The following is a 17,017-nucleotide window of genomic DNA, read 5'->3' as shown; positions in this document are numbered from 1 at the left end:
GTGCCTGAATGCCAAATTGCCAGGCTCTGAGGTTGTGATGTGGAGAGCAATGTGTATAGTCCTGTACAGTTTGGAAACCCTGTGAAAGTGATAATTTTCAAAGGAATTTCTGTTTTTGGGGGGTGCATTGGCAGACTGGGGAGGGTAAAGTATAAGAAGGTAGGTACAATATATGTCTGTGAAGGTTCTCATTCATCCAAGTCGTGGTATATCTGTAAAAATAAGTCAAGGCAAATGGGCTTGCTGTATTTTTCTTAAAGACATTCGGAATTGAGAAAGCTGGTTGGATGACCAGTGAAATATCTTCAAGAAAAATACAGCAAGTCCAGTTCCCTTGACTTATTTTTTACAGATAAGGTAGGAACAGTTACTCAGAAAGATCTTCTACTTGTGTAACACATTTTTCCTCAGTCTCCCACTTTGATAAGCCTTGAAATATGATCACTTACCACTGTTGCCTCCATGTCCATTGTGCTCATACTTGTTCCAAAAGTCTTTCTATAAGAGGAAGGGATACAGAGTTCAGTAAAAAAATATTATACATATATCATATATTTCGAATGCTGGAGCATACAGAAGTGCAAGCGCCAGCAAATTTCATGTGTTCTTTGGAGGTCATGCTCTGAACTGAAAAGCGAACACCAGTGTTTAGGCTAAGGGCAACACAATTCATAAACCAATATCCAATAGTTAAGGTTGCAAGACACCTTGAAGTAAATCTATCATAAGAGAAACCAAATATGGAGGTTGTCACTGCTGACCACCTTCCTAAAATATAAAGTTGGCAGCCAGCAATTTCTTAAAGAATGATACCCAATGGCAGTCTCTGTTTTTTGCATGAAGGGTAAAATATGTCTCACAGCTTCCAGTTCATGATCTGAATTACCCTCATTTCTTGATGGTATAGTGTCAAGGACTGAAAGAGTTCTTAGCTTTGCACTTCCTTCCCTACCAAACCTCCTCTAGTGCTGCAGCAAGGGAACAATACTGGAAAATCAGGTGCAGAGATCCCACTGCCGGGATATTTAACAGCTATAAAAATCTAGACAGTGTGTCAAATTGCTTATGTATATACAGTATATGCACACAAATGTATAATAATAGCTTTGGCTTGGAATTAGCCTTTCAAAGACTCCTTTACCTTCAGGATTTTATTCCCTTAACTATTCTGATAAAATAATGGTGCTACATTATTCAAATATTGTAGTCTTGTGGCATTAACACCAATGCATGGACATGAATTACCAACTTTTATAGGATGAAACTGAGATACAAGCATGACCTTCACTGTAGCAGCAAAATTTCAAGATGCCCATTTATATATATATAAATATAATTTATACCACATACGGTAATGATTTTACACACACACATATTTTTATTCACATACAAGAAAGCAGAAAAAAAAAATCAAATGTAATGAAAAAAATAGAGAAATATAGCATTTCATGTGGGGCAAAACTGGGAATTAAAAGAAAAAAAAAGAAAAGCCCATATGTATATACTACGTGAATATTGATTGCGCTATCATGCAATGCACGATACCCACCATCAAATTTAATGAAACTGCCCCAATGCCTTTCCCATCCCCCTTTCAGATACTGTCAGAAAGGTTTCGATAGTAAGAAAGCCATCTGGCAGAGTGTCAGCAAAGCATGGCCAGCACTGCTCAGTCAGCCCTCATGTCTCCATGGCAACCTGACTGCCAGACCCGTCAATCACCGAATCTTCACATCTCCATCTTTAATGTGACTAGAATGAGTGAACATAAAAGGCTTTTTCACAAGGTTTCAGGATTTTTTCCACCTGACCTTCAGTTAGTGGGCAGAGGCATTTGTACAAGACAGAAATCACATTTCAAATAATTTTCCATGATTCCCCATATAACTGTACACAGCATGATTTTACACTTGTCAGTACATGGAACTGTGAAGGTTAATATTTATTTAGGCAGTGTTCAGCTGTATTGGGAAAAATGTGAATGTGGGATTTTAGGTCTATTAGCATACATTGTGTAACAAAAGTGAAAAACGGATGCTTTAAAATATTTAAAAATTTCAGTAAAATGTGAAATTATTTTCTTGCTGCGAGCTATAGTATGAACCTATGTCCTTAGCTGATCAAGGCAAATGTTTGATACATTTTCACATTTAGGAGTATTTTATAAAAAATAGGACCATATATTGTACTGTACTGTTCTAAAATCTGGGACAAATATTTTTTACATTTAATATTTCTTATTCTTACCATTTCTATTTCAATGTTATCTAATTATATGGATTGTCAGTAAGAAAGCCCTCCTGCAAGTATAGAAATATTAGAGGTTTCTTTTTTTTTCCTGCAATTTTTCTGATGTACCCAGCTTTGGAAATCTCTGGTAGACCTTTTAGTTAAGGGTCTTTGCAGTTAAAAGAAAATTGGTCAGCACAGGGAAAATGAGAGCTGTCGTTGCTGATGACTTGTGTTTGAAGGGGCAAGGACTGGGCTAGTCATCCTCATGCCTCCTTCTCTATTCATATGAATATTGTGCATTCTGATACTTGTCTGCTTGTTTTAGATCAGTGAAGGTTAATAACTGAATAAACAATAAGGATAATAGTCCTAGAACAAGCAGAAAGACAGCATTAGTCTATCTCAGGGGTCGGCAACCTCAGCACTCCAGCTGTGCTGAAACTACAAAATCCCATCAAGCCAGAATAAGGGCTGTGGCTCTCAGTCTCATGCATTGCCTCATGGCATTTGTAGTCTCAGTACAGCTGGAGTGCTGAGCGGCTCTGGTAGGAGTCTGTACTGTAGTAGAAAGGGTTCCTGTGGGGTGCAATGCGTTTAGGGCTGAAACAACTGAACAATAAAATCATGCTAGCAAGGATGTTGTAAAAAATAAAAAGGTTAAATAAACGCACGCATACTAACGGAAACACAAGTTGGGTTCACCTATGTATGAAACGACGATTGCGCTACACATGCCAGGTATCACCAGCCAATATTCATGGCTAACTCTAAACAATCTAATTTTACATAGAAGTTTGGTTATTTTATTATATTGGAGTTTTAAAATTCATATTATTTGAAATCCATGAGACTAATTTAAATGTTTAATATAATACATACAATTCTTAAAAAAAAAAAAAAAGTGGGAAAAGTAATTTTTGGTTTCAGCTTGACAAATTCTGCTGCAGGATGTTTTGGCACCCCAAAATGTGCCTCCCGCCCGCAGTGTGATCACCCGCACTGGACGCAGGGTACTGCAATGCAAAAAAATGTGCATACCGTTTTATTATGAAGTAAACTTTGTTTATAACACTCCATTTGTGTATTTCATTTTAAATTAAGGATGGTATTTCATTTTTTTTCTTTAACCGATTAATCGAAAAGAAAAAAAAAAAAATCGGCCAACTAATCGATTAAAATAATCATTAATTGTAGCCCTAAATGCGATTCGAGGACGTCACTCTTACATTGGCTTGAAAGAAGACCGACTTTGAAACGCATTGCCTGTACCCCTCCACTACTGTCATCTTATTTCATTGTATTAGAGGACTACTCCCATACCCTTCTGCATCCTTGATAAACCATTCCATCATAGGACGGTCCACAAGTCAGCCTCATCCACATACGACACTGCACACACTGGCCACTGTTCCATTCAGTCAGCCGCTGACAGACAGAAGAACACTGCCGCTGCACCCCGCAGGAACCCCTTCTACTACAGCACAGAGTCCTACCAAAGCCTCACAACAGACCTGGTCTGTGACACTGTGAGAGAAGTCAAGAACAACACTATACCAACTCCTGCCTGGCACACTGCTCCTTATCCCTCCACGGGGTGAGTGCTTAAGAGGCAGGTTTCTCTTAATGTCCATAAGATCCACCATGAGCGCTTTGCCCACTTTCTCCCCTTCTTTGCCAGATACGCTCCAAATCGCCAGTTACTGTTCCCACACCGACACATGTTGTCGTTTTGTATCCACTCAGCAAGAAACATTGTTACCACTTTGTTGCTGGTTCATTTTTTTTCCGTATTGCTAATCGCACTGATCTGACCAAAAAAGAAGCTTATGTACTTTTTTCCAGCAACCAGCTTTTTTCTCAGCGCGACAATATGCCGAGACGTGAAAGGGGACTATAGAAATATATAGGATTACTTGTGCAGAGCTTTTCCGTGCTGACAAATACGCGCTACAAACGTCTCCTGGTGTGAACGGGGACTTTGTCCTATATGCAAGTGCAATATTTACATTGATTCACATGTACCTTTGCCTATCAGGTTTCATTGCACTAGGTTGTGGCACTCCTTTTTTGTTCTTTGTCTTTTGCTAAAAAAAAAAAAAAAAAAATATCTCCAACTGGATTTAGCTGAGCAAATAGGTTAGAACTTTCCATTGGATAAAAGGTCTAGGTTCAGCAACATTATGTCCTCAAAAAATTAGGTCAGCTGTCTAACTAAATATACTGAATGACCAGGTTTTTCCATCAATGGACTTTAACCCCATTGAGAATCTTTGGGATGTGCTGGAGAAGACTTTATGCAGTTGTCCAACTCTCCCATCATCACTACAAGATCCTGGTGAAAAATGAATGCAACTCTGGATGGAAATAAAATGTTGTGACATTGCATAAGCTTATTGAAACAATGCCACGGTGAATGTGTGCCATAATCAGAGCTAAAAGGTGGTCCAATGAAATAGAGTGTGACTTTTTTTTTGTTTTGGCCAGGCAGTGTATGTTTCCACTGGGGTGATTCACCCTCTCTATTTGTCTTGATGACCCATTGCCACAGAGGATTAAAGTGATAGGAGATACTACATTTACAACTGTTACAAAAAACAGGGAACATTTCCAAAACGGGGACACCTGTTCTGGGAACAGTTGTCTAAAAGGGCAAAGCATCACTTTGAGAATTTCTATCACTGCTTGTTGCTTCTCTAGGACTGGATGGAAACGCAAATCAGAAAAAACAGACGGCAAATAATAAACTGATGGGTTTTAACTAGGGATGCTTTGAGGTTTCCCTAAATCAGCGAGAGCAGCCTCAAAAGTGTATTACATTGACTATTGAAGATTGCCTCCTTTCCTTTCATCCCTGATACATGTTGCTGGCGCTTGTGTTATATTTTGTATGTAGGATTTCCCCTGGGATCCTTTATTGGTTGAAGTGCTCCTCATCAAAAAACAAGGATTTTCCAACTTGTTTTAAAATCAATGTGCAATAGGGTTGTTCATTCCCTCCTTCAGGGGAAAGGAAGTGTTAACTGCAACACTTCATATCTGCCATATCTGTTTGACAACAGTCACAATACGCACGCTGGGCTTGACACTCTTTGTACATAAATTTTAAATTGATTTTAAAAAGGAGAACTATGAGGTGAGTGCTTTTCACTCACCTCATAGTTCTAGCCGACCTGTGACAATGAGACTGTCACAGGTCGGCTCAATAGATCGGGAGGTGAGCGAACATATACCGGCGTTCGTTCACCTCTCGATCCTGTCACGGCTCTCTGCCGTGACAGGGGAGGGGCTGGATTCCCCCCTCCGATCTGCTAGCGCTGACTGGCGGAACGGATGGGGGAGGGGGCGGGTACAGCTGGCTCTGCCTCTAGATAGGCAGAGCCAGCTGTCACTCACGCAACTGGGTGAATCTCGACATCGATGTCGGGATCCGCTCCGGCGTCTCAGTATACTGCGAGCTGTAGCTCGCAGTATACTGAGCTTAGGGTAACGGGAGGACGCTAGTTTGTGTTCTCCCGTTACCCTAAAGAGAACTATGGGGAAAAGCCCTGACCCCATAGTTCTCCTTTAAAGTCAAAATTATTTAAAGCTATTTTAAATGCTGATGAAATCACGTACAATGGGTGCTACAACTTGATGTTTAAAAGTTGTAATTTGCTGCAGATTCAGCTGGTTTCCTCAACACTGGCCCTGATATCCTATTTTAGGGTTGCTCCATTCTCTTGCAGGGCCCTATGGAGCCTCCCTTGTGTGCGCTAGTAAGCTGTGTGCGTCACCACAAAACAGGGAAGCTGAGCAGAGAGAGTTGGAGCTGTTTGGAAACATGATGGCTGTAAGTGTTTGGGCAAAAATGTAATGAAATACTTTGCAGGGCAATGTACTGTATATTGCTTGATCCGAATTCATTACTGAAGAATAGATTGAGTATTTAATACTACTTTAAAGGAAGTGTTAATGTATTAGACATGCATGTAAAAGATATCAGCCTGGTGTAATATTATTAATACATGTTCAGGGCCCATTCACACTATGCATCGTGTTCACACACATGGATTAACACAATGCATTACCCTAAATTAAGGCTCACTGCATTAAGACCGCCCAATCATTCTGACCTTGTCTTAAAGCAGAAGCGGAAAAAAATTGTTGACTGTGTAAGTTACTTTTGACAAAAATCTCCTACCTACCTCCTACATGTCAGCAATTTGTTTTTTCTTTGCATTGAGCCGTGCATGCAGAGCTCAGACCCGGCTTGCTGAGATGAAGTAACTCCTGGGTGCATTCACATGAGTTACATCAGGCCGATGACACCGAACCCTGATGAAGACTGGGAGAAGATGACAGCACCAGCAAGGAAGGGGAGAGTAGATAGCACAGTGCTGGAGAGGGTCGTTTTCAGCAAGTCGTCCATAATGTGTTAATATTCTGTGCATACTAGAACATTATGGCAAACAACACCACAGCACAAAAAAAAAAAAAAACAAGACACAATATTTATGTAATTTTAATATTTATGCACTGCAATGCACATATTATTTATATCTGTGTTGTCCTACAACACAAGTGCCTTGTGATGGCATACAAAATTAATAGCACTGGAACACACCACACTGTGTGGGTAACACCTTATGCTAAAGTGCAATACACTTTGCATGTTACTACACCCTGATAGTGTGAATGAGTCATTAATGTATTAAAAACCTAATTTCCCTATTTAGTCTGACTTAGATTTGCTTATTACATATATGGGTTCTGCCACCTGTCACAACAGTACACAACGGTTTTACTTTACTGCTTCTTCTCACAGTGCACAAGTAAACACCACAATAACTTAGAATATGCAGTCACGTAAAATACACAATACTATCCATTTAACAAATGGATTTTCTCAAAACAGAAAGAAGAGGAAAGAATGCCAAGAGTACCAGTGAGGGTGAAAAAGCATGACAAACAGAAGAATTTGGTCATCCCATATGTAGCTGGGGTGTCTGAGAAACTCAGAAGGGTTTTTAAAAAACATCACATCCCTGTCAGCTTTAAACCCAGCAATACACTGGGGCAACAACTGGTTCACCCAAAAGACCCAATGTCAAAGCACAAGATGAACAACATTGTGTATGCAGTCCAGTGAAGTGAGGAGTGCTCAGAATTGTATGTCGGTGAAACAAAAAAACAGCAGCTACACCAGCGTATGGCACAGCATAGAAGAGCCAAACCCTCTGGTCAGGATTCGGCAGTATACCTACACCTAAAAAGGAAAAAGGTCACTCCTTTGAAGACAGTCAAGTACGCATCCTAGACAGGGAGGAGGACTGGTTCAAAAGAGGTGTGAAAGAGGCCATTTATGTAAAAATGGAGAAGCCAAGCTTGAATAGAGGTGGGAGGGTGAGGCATCTACTGTCTGCCACATACAATGCTGTTTTAAAACCTGTCTCTGGCAGCACCTAGCTCCAGTTATGCAAAAGCAATCAACACCTGGTTGCGACTAACAGATTATGTCGATTGGAACAACATTCACCATATTTATTGCTAGAGAATTTTTGTACAAGTCATTCTGAATTGAGAAAGCTGGGTGGATGACCAGTGAAACGTCTTCAAGAAAAATACAGCAAGTCCAGTTGCCTTGACTTATTTGTTTACAGATATATCCATTTAACAGTTTTCCATCGCTTCACCAGTGCAGTAATACAGTTGGGTTTGCCTACAAATTTCATCTGTAGCCAATAGAGGGATCATTTATGCTGCAGTGAAACCCGCAAGCCTTAATACCCCGAGTGAAGAGATAAAATCTTTGAGCACTGGAAATTAATATTTTTTTACATTTGATTATTGGATTATTTAATTAAATTTTTTTCCCTTTTTTAAATACCCCTATGAACAATCAGACATTGCTGACAACTCATCACACACTTACAGTTTTTTGGTCATCCTCAAAGCACTCCCGGGCCTCTTCGTAGTTGCACACCTCCTCGTAGCACTCTCTCTCTAGATTACCCGGTGTAACCATCTCAAAGTCCCAGCTGTTATAGAGCAGTTTACGGCCAAAGAACTCGCTTGCATCTTCATTGCTCAGGAAAACTGCAAGGAAAGAAGAAGTGAAGATTAGCTTTATAGTGTACACTAGGACGGATCAAAACCCGGTACAGTTTTACCTTTACGCCTTTAAAGATGAGGCATGATATGTCTCTTCTTCAGTAATACAAACTTACCTGCCTTCTTTACATTGTAGAGTGAGCTACACATGTGCACCATGTGTACATCCTTGGCACACCTTGGTGCTGAAATAATTTAACTCCCATGTGCACCCCGACATTCCAATTAAGATGGTCGAAGATCCAAAATCAGGAAGGAGACCGAATTATTATGACGGCACTTGGTCTACATTAAACCTTTAATTTTCTCAAACACTGAGCCACTTACTGCTCAACATTCAGGAACTCAGAGGTCCCTATAAATACTTTTAAAGCCCCACTCTGGACAATAGCAAAAAGAATTACCCTTGCAATGCTGGGAGGCCCCTTTAAATGCTCTATAAGTCCAGTCTAGGGGTAGGGGAATAAGCTGCAATACTAAAGCTGGCCATACACCTATAGATTTTCGATTGGAAATTGTCGTTGCTGCCAAGAACCCTCATTCGCTTCTAGCTCAAATAGCCCATCAAGCACAGACCAATGTTAATTTCGATAATGATTCGTTAGCAATACTAACTCACCAACTTTTGTCGATTGACAGAACAGATTTATGTTTGTGCATGTGCAGTGTTCTTGCTGCAATTTTTTTCATACAAAAAACACCACTGATCCACCGATTTTCGTTTGATTCGCCTGACCGATCGAGGAAATTCATCCAGGAGTACAGGAATTAAAATCGTTGGGTTCCCATCAACTGATCGGTTATCGTTCGAAACCACGTTCGTGTTTGATTTCCGAACAAAAATCGAAGAGTGTATGGGCACCTTTACCCAGCTCTGTACTCTGGCAACTCACCACTGTTTCCTAAAGAAGCTTCCTCTCACTGCTCCTCCAGTCACAAGCTTTCTGACATCATCACATACAATGCAGGACTGCTGGTCCTGCATTGTATGAGAGGACGGCGAGGGCCTGCCCCCATTCCGAAGTGCCAGAGAGAAGAGAATTGGTACCGTAGGAATGACGAAAGAACGGATTATAAGTTAATTCTCTACTCCTATACTTAATGAGCATTTAACCCTTGCAGTGCATGGGAGGAGAGGGACCCCTGCAAGGGTATTTTTTTTCCATATATCACAGAGTTCACTTTATTGTATATGTAAACCCCAATAATGAACTTCTCCCTTTTCCTGCTTTTTGGTATGTTAAATAGACCATTGTAATGTGGTTGTTATATTTGTTCAATAAGTGCAAAAAAAATGTCTGTTGATCCTGCCAGACACTCATTGCTGTCCTATGCTCACTTCCTGTGTTATCTCAAAGAGTCATATTAGCCTTCCTAGTCTTTATCTTGGGCTACAGAATAATTAGCATGTACTTTGTAGAGAATAGGGTAAAGGAGAGTTTAAAAGGCGACCTATGGGTGAACAGGGCTTTTCCCCATAGTTCTCCTAAGGGTAATGGGAGGACGCTAGACCCGTCACCCAAAGCGCAGTATACTGCGAGCTACAGCTCGTGGTATACTGAGACGCCGCAGCCGGGACGGATCCCGACATTACTGTCGAGATCCACCCAGCTGCGTGATTGACAGCTGGCTCTGCCTATCTAGAGGGAGAGCCAGCTGTACCCCCCCCCTCCCGTGTCCGTTCCGCCAGTCAGCTCTGGAGGATCGGACAGGGAGGGGGGGAATCCCTGCAGGGAGCCGTAAGTGACAGTCACGGCTGTCTGCAGTGATAGATCAAGAAGTGAGCGAGCGACGCTATGTGTTCGCTCACTTCCCAATCTATTGAGCCGACCTGTGACAGTTCCATTGTCACAGGTCGGCTAGAACTATGAGGCTGAGTGATTTTCACTCGCCTCATAGTTCTCCTTTAAGTAGTTTACTAATAGAGAACGGGGCAGGGCTGGCAACACACCACAAAAATGCTGTGTGAATTCAGCCCACAACAAGACTTAGGAGTTGAGCGCAATTGTGGCAGATAAACAAGTATTTTTCTGTACTTGCTGGACCTTTAAAAGCAATAAAAGATGGGAAAATATTCATGCATTGTAGAGAACATTCAAATTTTCACATCAAATCTAATGAAAATGCATGCAGAATCATTTAAGTATTTTAATCAAATGATTCGTAACTAAGGAAATAAAGGGTGAACTTTTAAGTGTGGCCTAGCTTATCATTAATACTTTATATAGCACGATCATCTCCATAACATTGTACAAAATAAGTGATAGAAGCAACAGTGTAGAACAAAAATACATAAAACATCGCAAATAAGTACATATAGTTGGCAGACGTATAAAATGTGTCTACTGCGTCAGAAGCTTCCTGACGTCAAGCATATATGACAATATCAGTGTTATAATCAATGTAAAAATTCCTTACCTTCTTTCCCAGGTTTAGGAAGTTTATTTGGTTCCAGAATATACCCCGTTGTGGCTGTAAAAACCTGAAGCAGCAAGAGGCACCCTGCCCACATCTTGGCAAAAACCTTCCAGAAAAGAAAAAAAAAAAAAAAAAAGCTTTATTTCATACTATTGTAATTCTAACCATACAAATGATAAGATTTGCAGAAGCATTTAATTAGAACGAAGACCGTCGGTCTAAGTGACAGTTTTGTTTTTTTAATTATGAAAAATACAAAAATTCTATAACCAATTCATACCGATCTCTTTTTTATGCAGTAGGACACAAATAATATGCAGTCCAGAATCTGGCATTCCAAAACATTTGGGGTTTGTGCCCACCCACTTCCCTACTGTGATTGCCAGCATAGCATGGCAGACTTGTACTGGATCATGGGAGTACATTATTTCGTCAATCAATCCATTCTTGCTTGGTTGTGTTGTGCTGGAGGTAACAAGTCACAGTCCGAGCTGTGAAAACGTGGAATGGACTCCCCCAGGAGCAGGGGTGTCCCGAGGCCGGGTGTCACCCGCAGCAGAGACTAGGTGAAACCCCGCTGTGACATCATCGCGCATGCTCGGTCATCTAATTGACGCGTGCAGGAGGCCATCTTAGTGATGGACGCCGGCAGAAAGAGGAGGGGACGTTCACCCGGCGGGATCAGGTATGCCCCCGGGTCCCTTCCTCTCTCCTGACACGGTTGGGCTCTCGGTCCATGAGAGGGGGCATGGACCGGGGCAGAGGGGGCAGTTACTTGTGTCTAAAAGAATGCTTTATATCTGCAATTATTGATATAGCAGATGCAGATCCCCAATCAGCTCGCCTAGAACCTGCCAGAAGAAAAAATGGTCCCGGTATAGAGCATCCTTTTGGAGACAGACTATACCCCTTATGATGTAGTGGAGCCCTCTTTGTTTTTTATATCACCTTATATACAACACATCAGACATTGTGATAGCTCTACATTGAAAAGTGAGGAGGCCACTATCTTTACTTCATATAGACTGCAAGGAAAAAACAATGAGGATGACAGAGTGCATGGACCTTCAACAAGAAGTCTGCAATGGCAGCTCCATTGTTCCTATACTGGGAGGTTTCCTTGGAGTCTGAAAACTCCCCTACTCTGAAACTAGAATTACATCTCTAAGGAGTCTCAACTCTGTCCCCTGACACATAGAAACTCTGCCTTTGTGTGATAAACACCTTCCCTGCCAGCATATGTAACATGGATATTGGATCAGCAGATGGGAAAGATGACCGTAAAGATTTGGTTACATGCATCTCCGCTGTGCTTTTTTTATGCACCTGTCATGAGAAAAACATGTGTGCTGCTATTGCCATCCTTCAGGTTGCTGGTAGATGAATCTTTTGACATTGAGGACTTCCCTTCCTAGTGTATATAGGGGTGTCTAAAAGTATTTGGCGATAAAATGGGAGACATTGGGTCATGTCACAAAATCACAAACCTTAAACAATACTTCCCATGTCCTCCAATGCTGACTTAGATATTTCTACACTATGACAATATGTCATACATATTACAACATCAACATATTGACTGCCACTATTATCGTGACCACACAATACCATCATTGTAGGCTTGGATATCTCCATAATCCTTTGGGCACACCAGTAATGACTATGACATTAACATGCCATCTAAGACCTTACACATGGCTGCCTGAATACCCAAACAGTGACTGCATCAGATAGGATCCAGTCACTGTTTGGCCGAGAACCTTCCACCTGGCTCAGCCAATGTTAAGTTAGGTGGTAACTGCAGTGCCACCCATGGCTCTAATTTTATCCAAATCAGTAGGAACTGGGGGGGGGTTGTGTTCTAAATGTGAGACTGTAGTCCATCACAGGAGGTGAGCTTGGAATGGTGGCTACTTTACAAACACACACACAGGGACCATGGGGAACAAAAGTAGCCACCCTCCAGAAGGAAGGACAGTGTCAGCACCAATTCAGAGATGATTTGAGGATCTACAGCCGAGTGATACACAAATAAGATACATTTTTGTTAATAGTTAGGGTATCTGAATACATTTTTAAGATTTAACGCCTGAGTTTAGGGTCACTTTAAATAGAGAGCATTTCATGAATGCTCCGTCATATAGATATGCAGTATTTCATTAAACTGATTCTACCATGGTATGGGTGCTATAAGTCATTGTTGCCCCTGGCAAATTTCTTTGACGTACTGGCAAGTGAATACAATGGGTGTGAGGGTGTTTTTCATTATGTAACACAAGGACGTGTTGATGCTTTCACTTGCAATATTTCAGATAATACCACGCTACGTTTTTCTTGATTTCAGGTCCATATAGTTTTCAGAAGATGTTTTCCAGAGAAATCTGCCACCAAATACAGGTGCTGGTTAGTCCGTTATAGGCAACAATCATATCTGCAGATCCTCCCCACACCCAGCAGACATCCCTGTGCCCAACTGTATGAGGAGACAGAAGGATCAACCAGGTAAGTAGGGCTTGCTTACAATGAAAACCACATGTCAAAAAGATGAGTGGACGAGGGAAATAAGCAGCTGAATTTACATGTAAATCGTTACTTTTCCTTTAAAATCTAGGAATTGCCCATTTTGTACTACCATTTAAAGAGGAACTTCCCCTACTCCTTCCCCCATTTCACACATTTAATTTACCCACCCTTCCCTCCAGGAATCCAGCGTTGTCCTGCTGTGATCCATGTTCTGCTGTCCTGCACTGCCACCTCCGTTGTGGGGGAAGCGGCTGTCTCTTCCAGGTTTAGGCAGCTATCCCCGATGGCACACTGCTAGGCCCACCCTACTCCTGCATCTTCCGTATGGAAGCTGATGCCTCCTGGGATTTATGACATGCATATCCCAAGAGGAACCAGGAACTGAGCATGTCAATCTGTCCTAGACGAGAATGGAGGACGGGGGACAGGCTAAAAAAAATGCATTAGATTTTGGGTCCATTCACAGTGACTTCTAGTCATAGCCACACACAAAAATAAAATAATTTTTGGGAAAACAGAGAAGTTATTCCAGGAAAATGAAGACATATTTTGAATGCATTTTGCAGCTTTAACTATCTGTCCACAACTATGCTATCCTCAGTGAATTATCTCAAAAGCTGCCTCTGTTGGAAATGCTGCATTCCTCTCTCATGTCAGATACCAGATACTTAGTCACCCGGCAAAATACCGAGGGCATGCTCTATACAGTTTTCTAAAAATGTTTTCAGAACAATTTCCCACACATACAGGACCTGATCAGTCAGTTATGGCAACACTCATATCTGCAGACCGTCCCCCTTTCTATTTGAATATTTTCAATGTAAAATTATAATTTAGCCTCCCCACAGGTGCTTGTTCTACTTGATTTCATATGTTGGATGAAAGGAAGGTGGATCGATAATAAGCTTAAAGCGGAGGTTTAAATCAGCTTACACTTCCATGGTTCCCCCCACCCCTCTAAAAAGGTGCCCATACACCTTGCAATCATTTTCGTCCGATGATCGAACCGTCGTACAATTTTTCGAACGGCGGCCCCATCCTGCCCCGACCATCGCACAGTGCAATTAGCGGTCTTTAGCAGAAATCACCTGGACGAATTTCGTTCATTGACGGCACGGATTTCCGTTTGCGCATGAGCAGTGTTAAATCTTACGATTTTTGACATACGGTAACGCCAACACCTTGCAAAAATCATACGATTCGACAGACGTTTTCTAACCTGCTCCAAAGTCAAAAGTCGTACGATTGTACAGTATCTGCGGTTGTACACTGCCCATCAACCTTACGAATATCGGATGAAAACGCAATAGTAAACGAAAATCGGCCGATATTCGTAGGTCTATGGGCACCTTAACACCTTATTTCCGACCCAGGGATGTCATCATTGGGTCTCAGTGCTTCTCTATGCAATGGCAGATTGTGGACTATGGAAGGGGCCAGCAGGGTGCTTTATATGTCCTTCAAATGATTCTGCCTTGATGATGTGCCATATCACCCTGGCCATTTCTTGTGCTCTCCGGGGTTGGGCTGTCAAGCTTAGCCAGGAATAAGATCCCATTCGCATTTGTGAATGGGGCCAACTGGGTGAGCCTCAAAATTCGCTCCGTGAAATCGCATACAAACTGTATACATCTAGTGGCGATTGTCTGCAGGTATTACCAGCATGCCCAGTTACATGCAAAATGACAGCTGTTCACATCAGTCTCTCAAAGCAATTGGTGAGAATAGACGACTCTAGCACAGTAGGCACATCATAAAGATGTATAAAGAGTCTTTACCAAGGACTTGGTGAAGTTTGGGAAATGGCGTTAGGACTTTTCTGGCAGTAGACTGCAGGGATTAATTCTGCTTTAGCACAAGCAAAACATGCACTAAAAGGTCAGCAAAGCAGAGAAACACAGTGTACAAAACACATTGATATGTGGAATGTTTATTGGACCATAGTATGACTCTAGCCTCAATACTTTGGTTTTGGACATTTGATGAGATATGAATACCTCCTGTTTTTGGAACACAGTGTTGTATTTTAAAGCCTATCTCCGGGTAAACAAAAACACTCCCCTTATAGTGGGACTACCCCCATACTGCAAGGGTTAACTGCTCGTTTAGATCTGGGGGACCAGAGTAAAGCAGTTTTGTCGTGACCCAAGTCGCACTGCAATGGAATGCACAGCATTGCAGTACTGCATGTTCCAGTGTGGGCGATTGAACTGTGAGCAGGAGGTGGGGATGAATGGCAACACACCCCCTGCACCAGAGCGCAGTAGGTGCGATTGAGTGGTACAGTGTGTTAATGGCACAGGACTGTTCGATGAACGCACTGTACTAGAGGGAACGGGCCCTTAAAAATGCTGACAGATACACACAACCACATACACACTCCAACAAAATGTTTTTATTTTATCTAAGATCCACCCAATCTCCCTACCTTATGAGAACTGGAAATTAGAAACTAGAAAGGTGGAAGGCATGTGGTGGCCCACTGAACATGTGGTCGCGACCCACTTTTGGCTCACGACCTGGGGGGGGGGGGGGGGGGGGGTAGAGGCTGTGGGTGCTGGCCTTGGAGACAGTGGGAGCGGGGATCAGGTAAGTGAACTGCTCTACTCTGGCCCCCTAGACCAGGGGTGGGCAACACCAGCCCTCCAACTGCGCTTTAAGTACAAATCCCATCCTGCCTCTCTGGGAGTCATGCCTGTAACTATCAGTCTTGCAATGCCTCATTGGACTTGTAGTTCCACAACAGCTGGAGGGTCTGAGTTGCTCCCCCCCCCGACCTTAGACAAAGAGTTAACCCTTGAAGTGCGGGGAAGCCACACTGCAAGCGGAGGGTTTTTGTTTGCCCGGAGTTAAGCTTTACAATGTTGGCAATTACAGAAGGTGAAACTTTATATAAACAAATAATAAAACACTAGACAGAGAAGATTGCGGATCACTGACAATACCGAAAAGAGAAAATGGGGCTATTATAGTCACGCCTTGTCTTCAGGCCAAAACTAGCTTTCATTTACAAAGTTTAATACGCCTATGCACAGTGGGATAATCCACATCAGCCCAGCACAGTAATACGTAAACTCAGCTGTCATAACTACAAAACGGTGACAGAGAGGTTAACTAAGTTACAATAACAGGTGAATAGGGAATAAAGACAAAGTGAAAGCACTGGTCCCTGGCTCTCGTTCCTAACCAGAAAAAAGCAAACAGGATCAGAACAAGCAAACCACAAGTATGCAATGGATTATTGCATTCAGCACACTGACAAGCTGAGCTGTTCCTTACTACACATGGGGGCTACGCTATGAAAACTAGAGCAAAAAGAGCAACTGCTGCCCATAGCAACTTTACCTTGATCTGTGGTTCAAATGAAATGAGGAATTGGGTCAGCCGATGTTAGCAACAACTTTTACTCCATTTCCCATAAATGAGCCAATGAAAAGCCAAGTTATACGTATGAGAAGCAGGTCAGTGATCACTTTTTGCCTGCCGTGGAACATCAATGGTTTGTGAGCATGCTGGGGCTTGTAGGTCCTCATCAGCTTTTCAGCTGACCAATCCATGTCTTAACCACTTCAAGACCAGGTGTTTAGACCCCCTTCCTGGCCAGGCCATTTTTCAGTGTTCAGCGCTGCGATACTTTGACTGACGTTTATTCCGTCATGCAACGCTGTACTGAAATGAATTTTATACCATTTTTTGGGGACAGATAGGGCGTTATTTCGGTGGTATTTAATCACCACTGGGGTTTTTATTTTTT

General features: G+C 42.1%; 1 protein-coding gene across 2 annotated transcripts in view; it reads right to left on the bottom strand.

The window, feature by feature from the left end:
• PRRG2 (proline rich and Gla domain 2) overlaps positions 1-17,017 on the bottom strand; it is a 36,660-nt gene that overhangs the window by 13,355 nt on the left and 6,288 nt on the right. Inside the window, exons 2-4 of one of the 2 annotated variants that reach the window (XM_018566734.1) lie at positions 10,741-10,846; positions 8,144-8,307; positions 450-498 (exon numbers count right to left, since the gene is read on the bottom strand). In XM_018566734.1, coding sequence (XP_018422236.1) covers positions 450-498; positions 8,144-8,307; positions 10,741-10,834 — 307 coding nt within the window. In that variant the 5' untranslated portion in view covers positions 10,835-10,846. Of the gene's footprint in view, positions 1-449; positions 499-8,143; positions 8,308-10,740; positions 10,851-17,017 lie in introns of both variants that reach the window. The other variant, XM_018566733.1, reaches the window with a different exon arrangement.

The sequence above is a fragment of the Nanorana parkeri genome, unplaced genomic scaffold, assembly GCF_000935625.1.
Source record: "Nanorana parkeri isolate BGI_ZX_2015 unplaced genomic scaffold, ASM93562v1 scaffold970, whole genome shotgun sequence".
In the NCBI taxonomy this organism is placed as follows: Eukaryota; Metazoa; Chordata; class Amphibia; order Anura; family Dicroglossidae; genus Nanorana; species Nanorana parkeri.
Note: the sequence above shows the minus strand (reverse complement) of the source record. Positions and strands in the feature narration are given on the sequence as shown.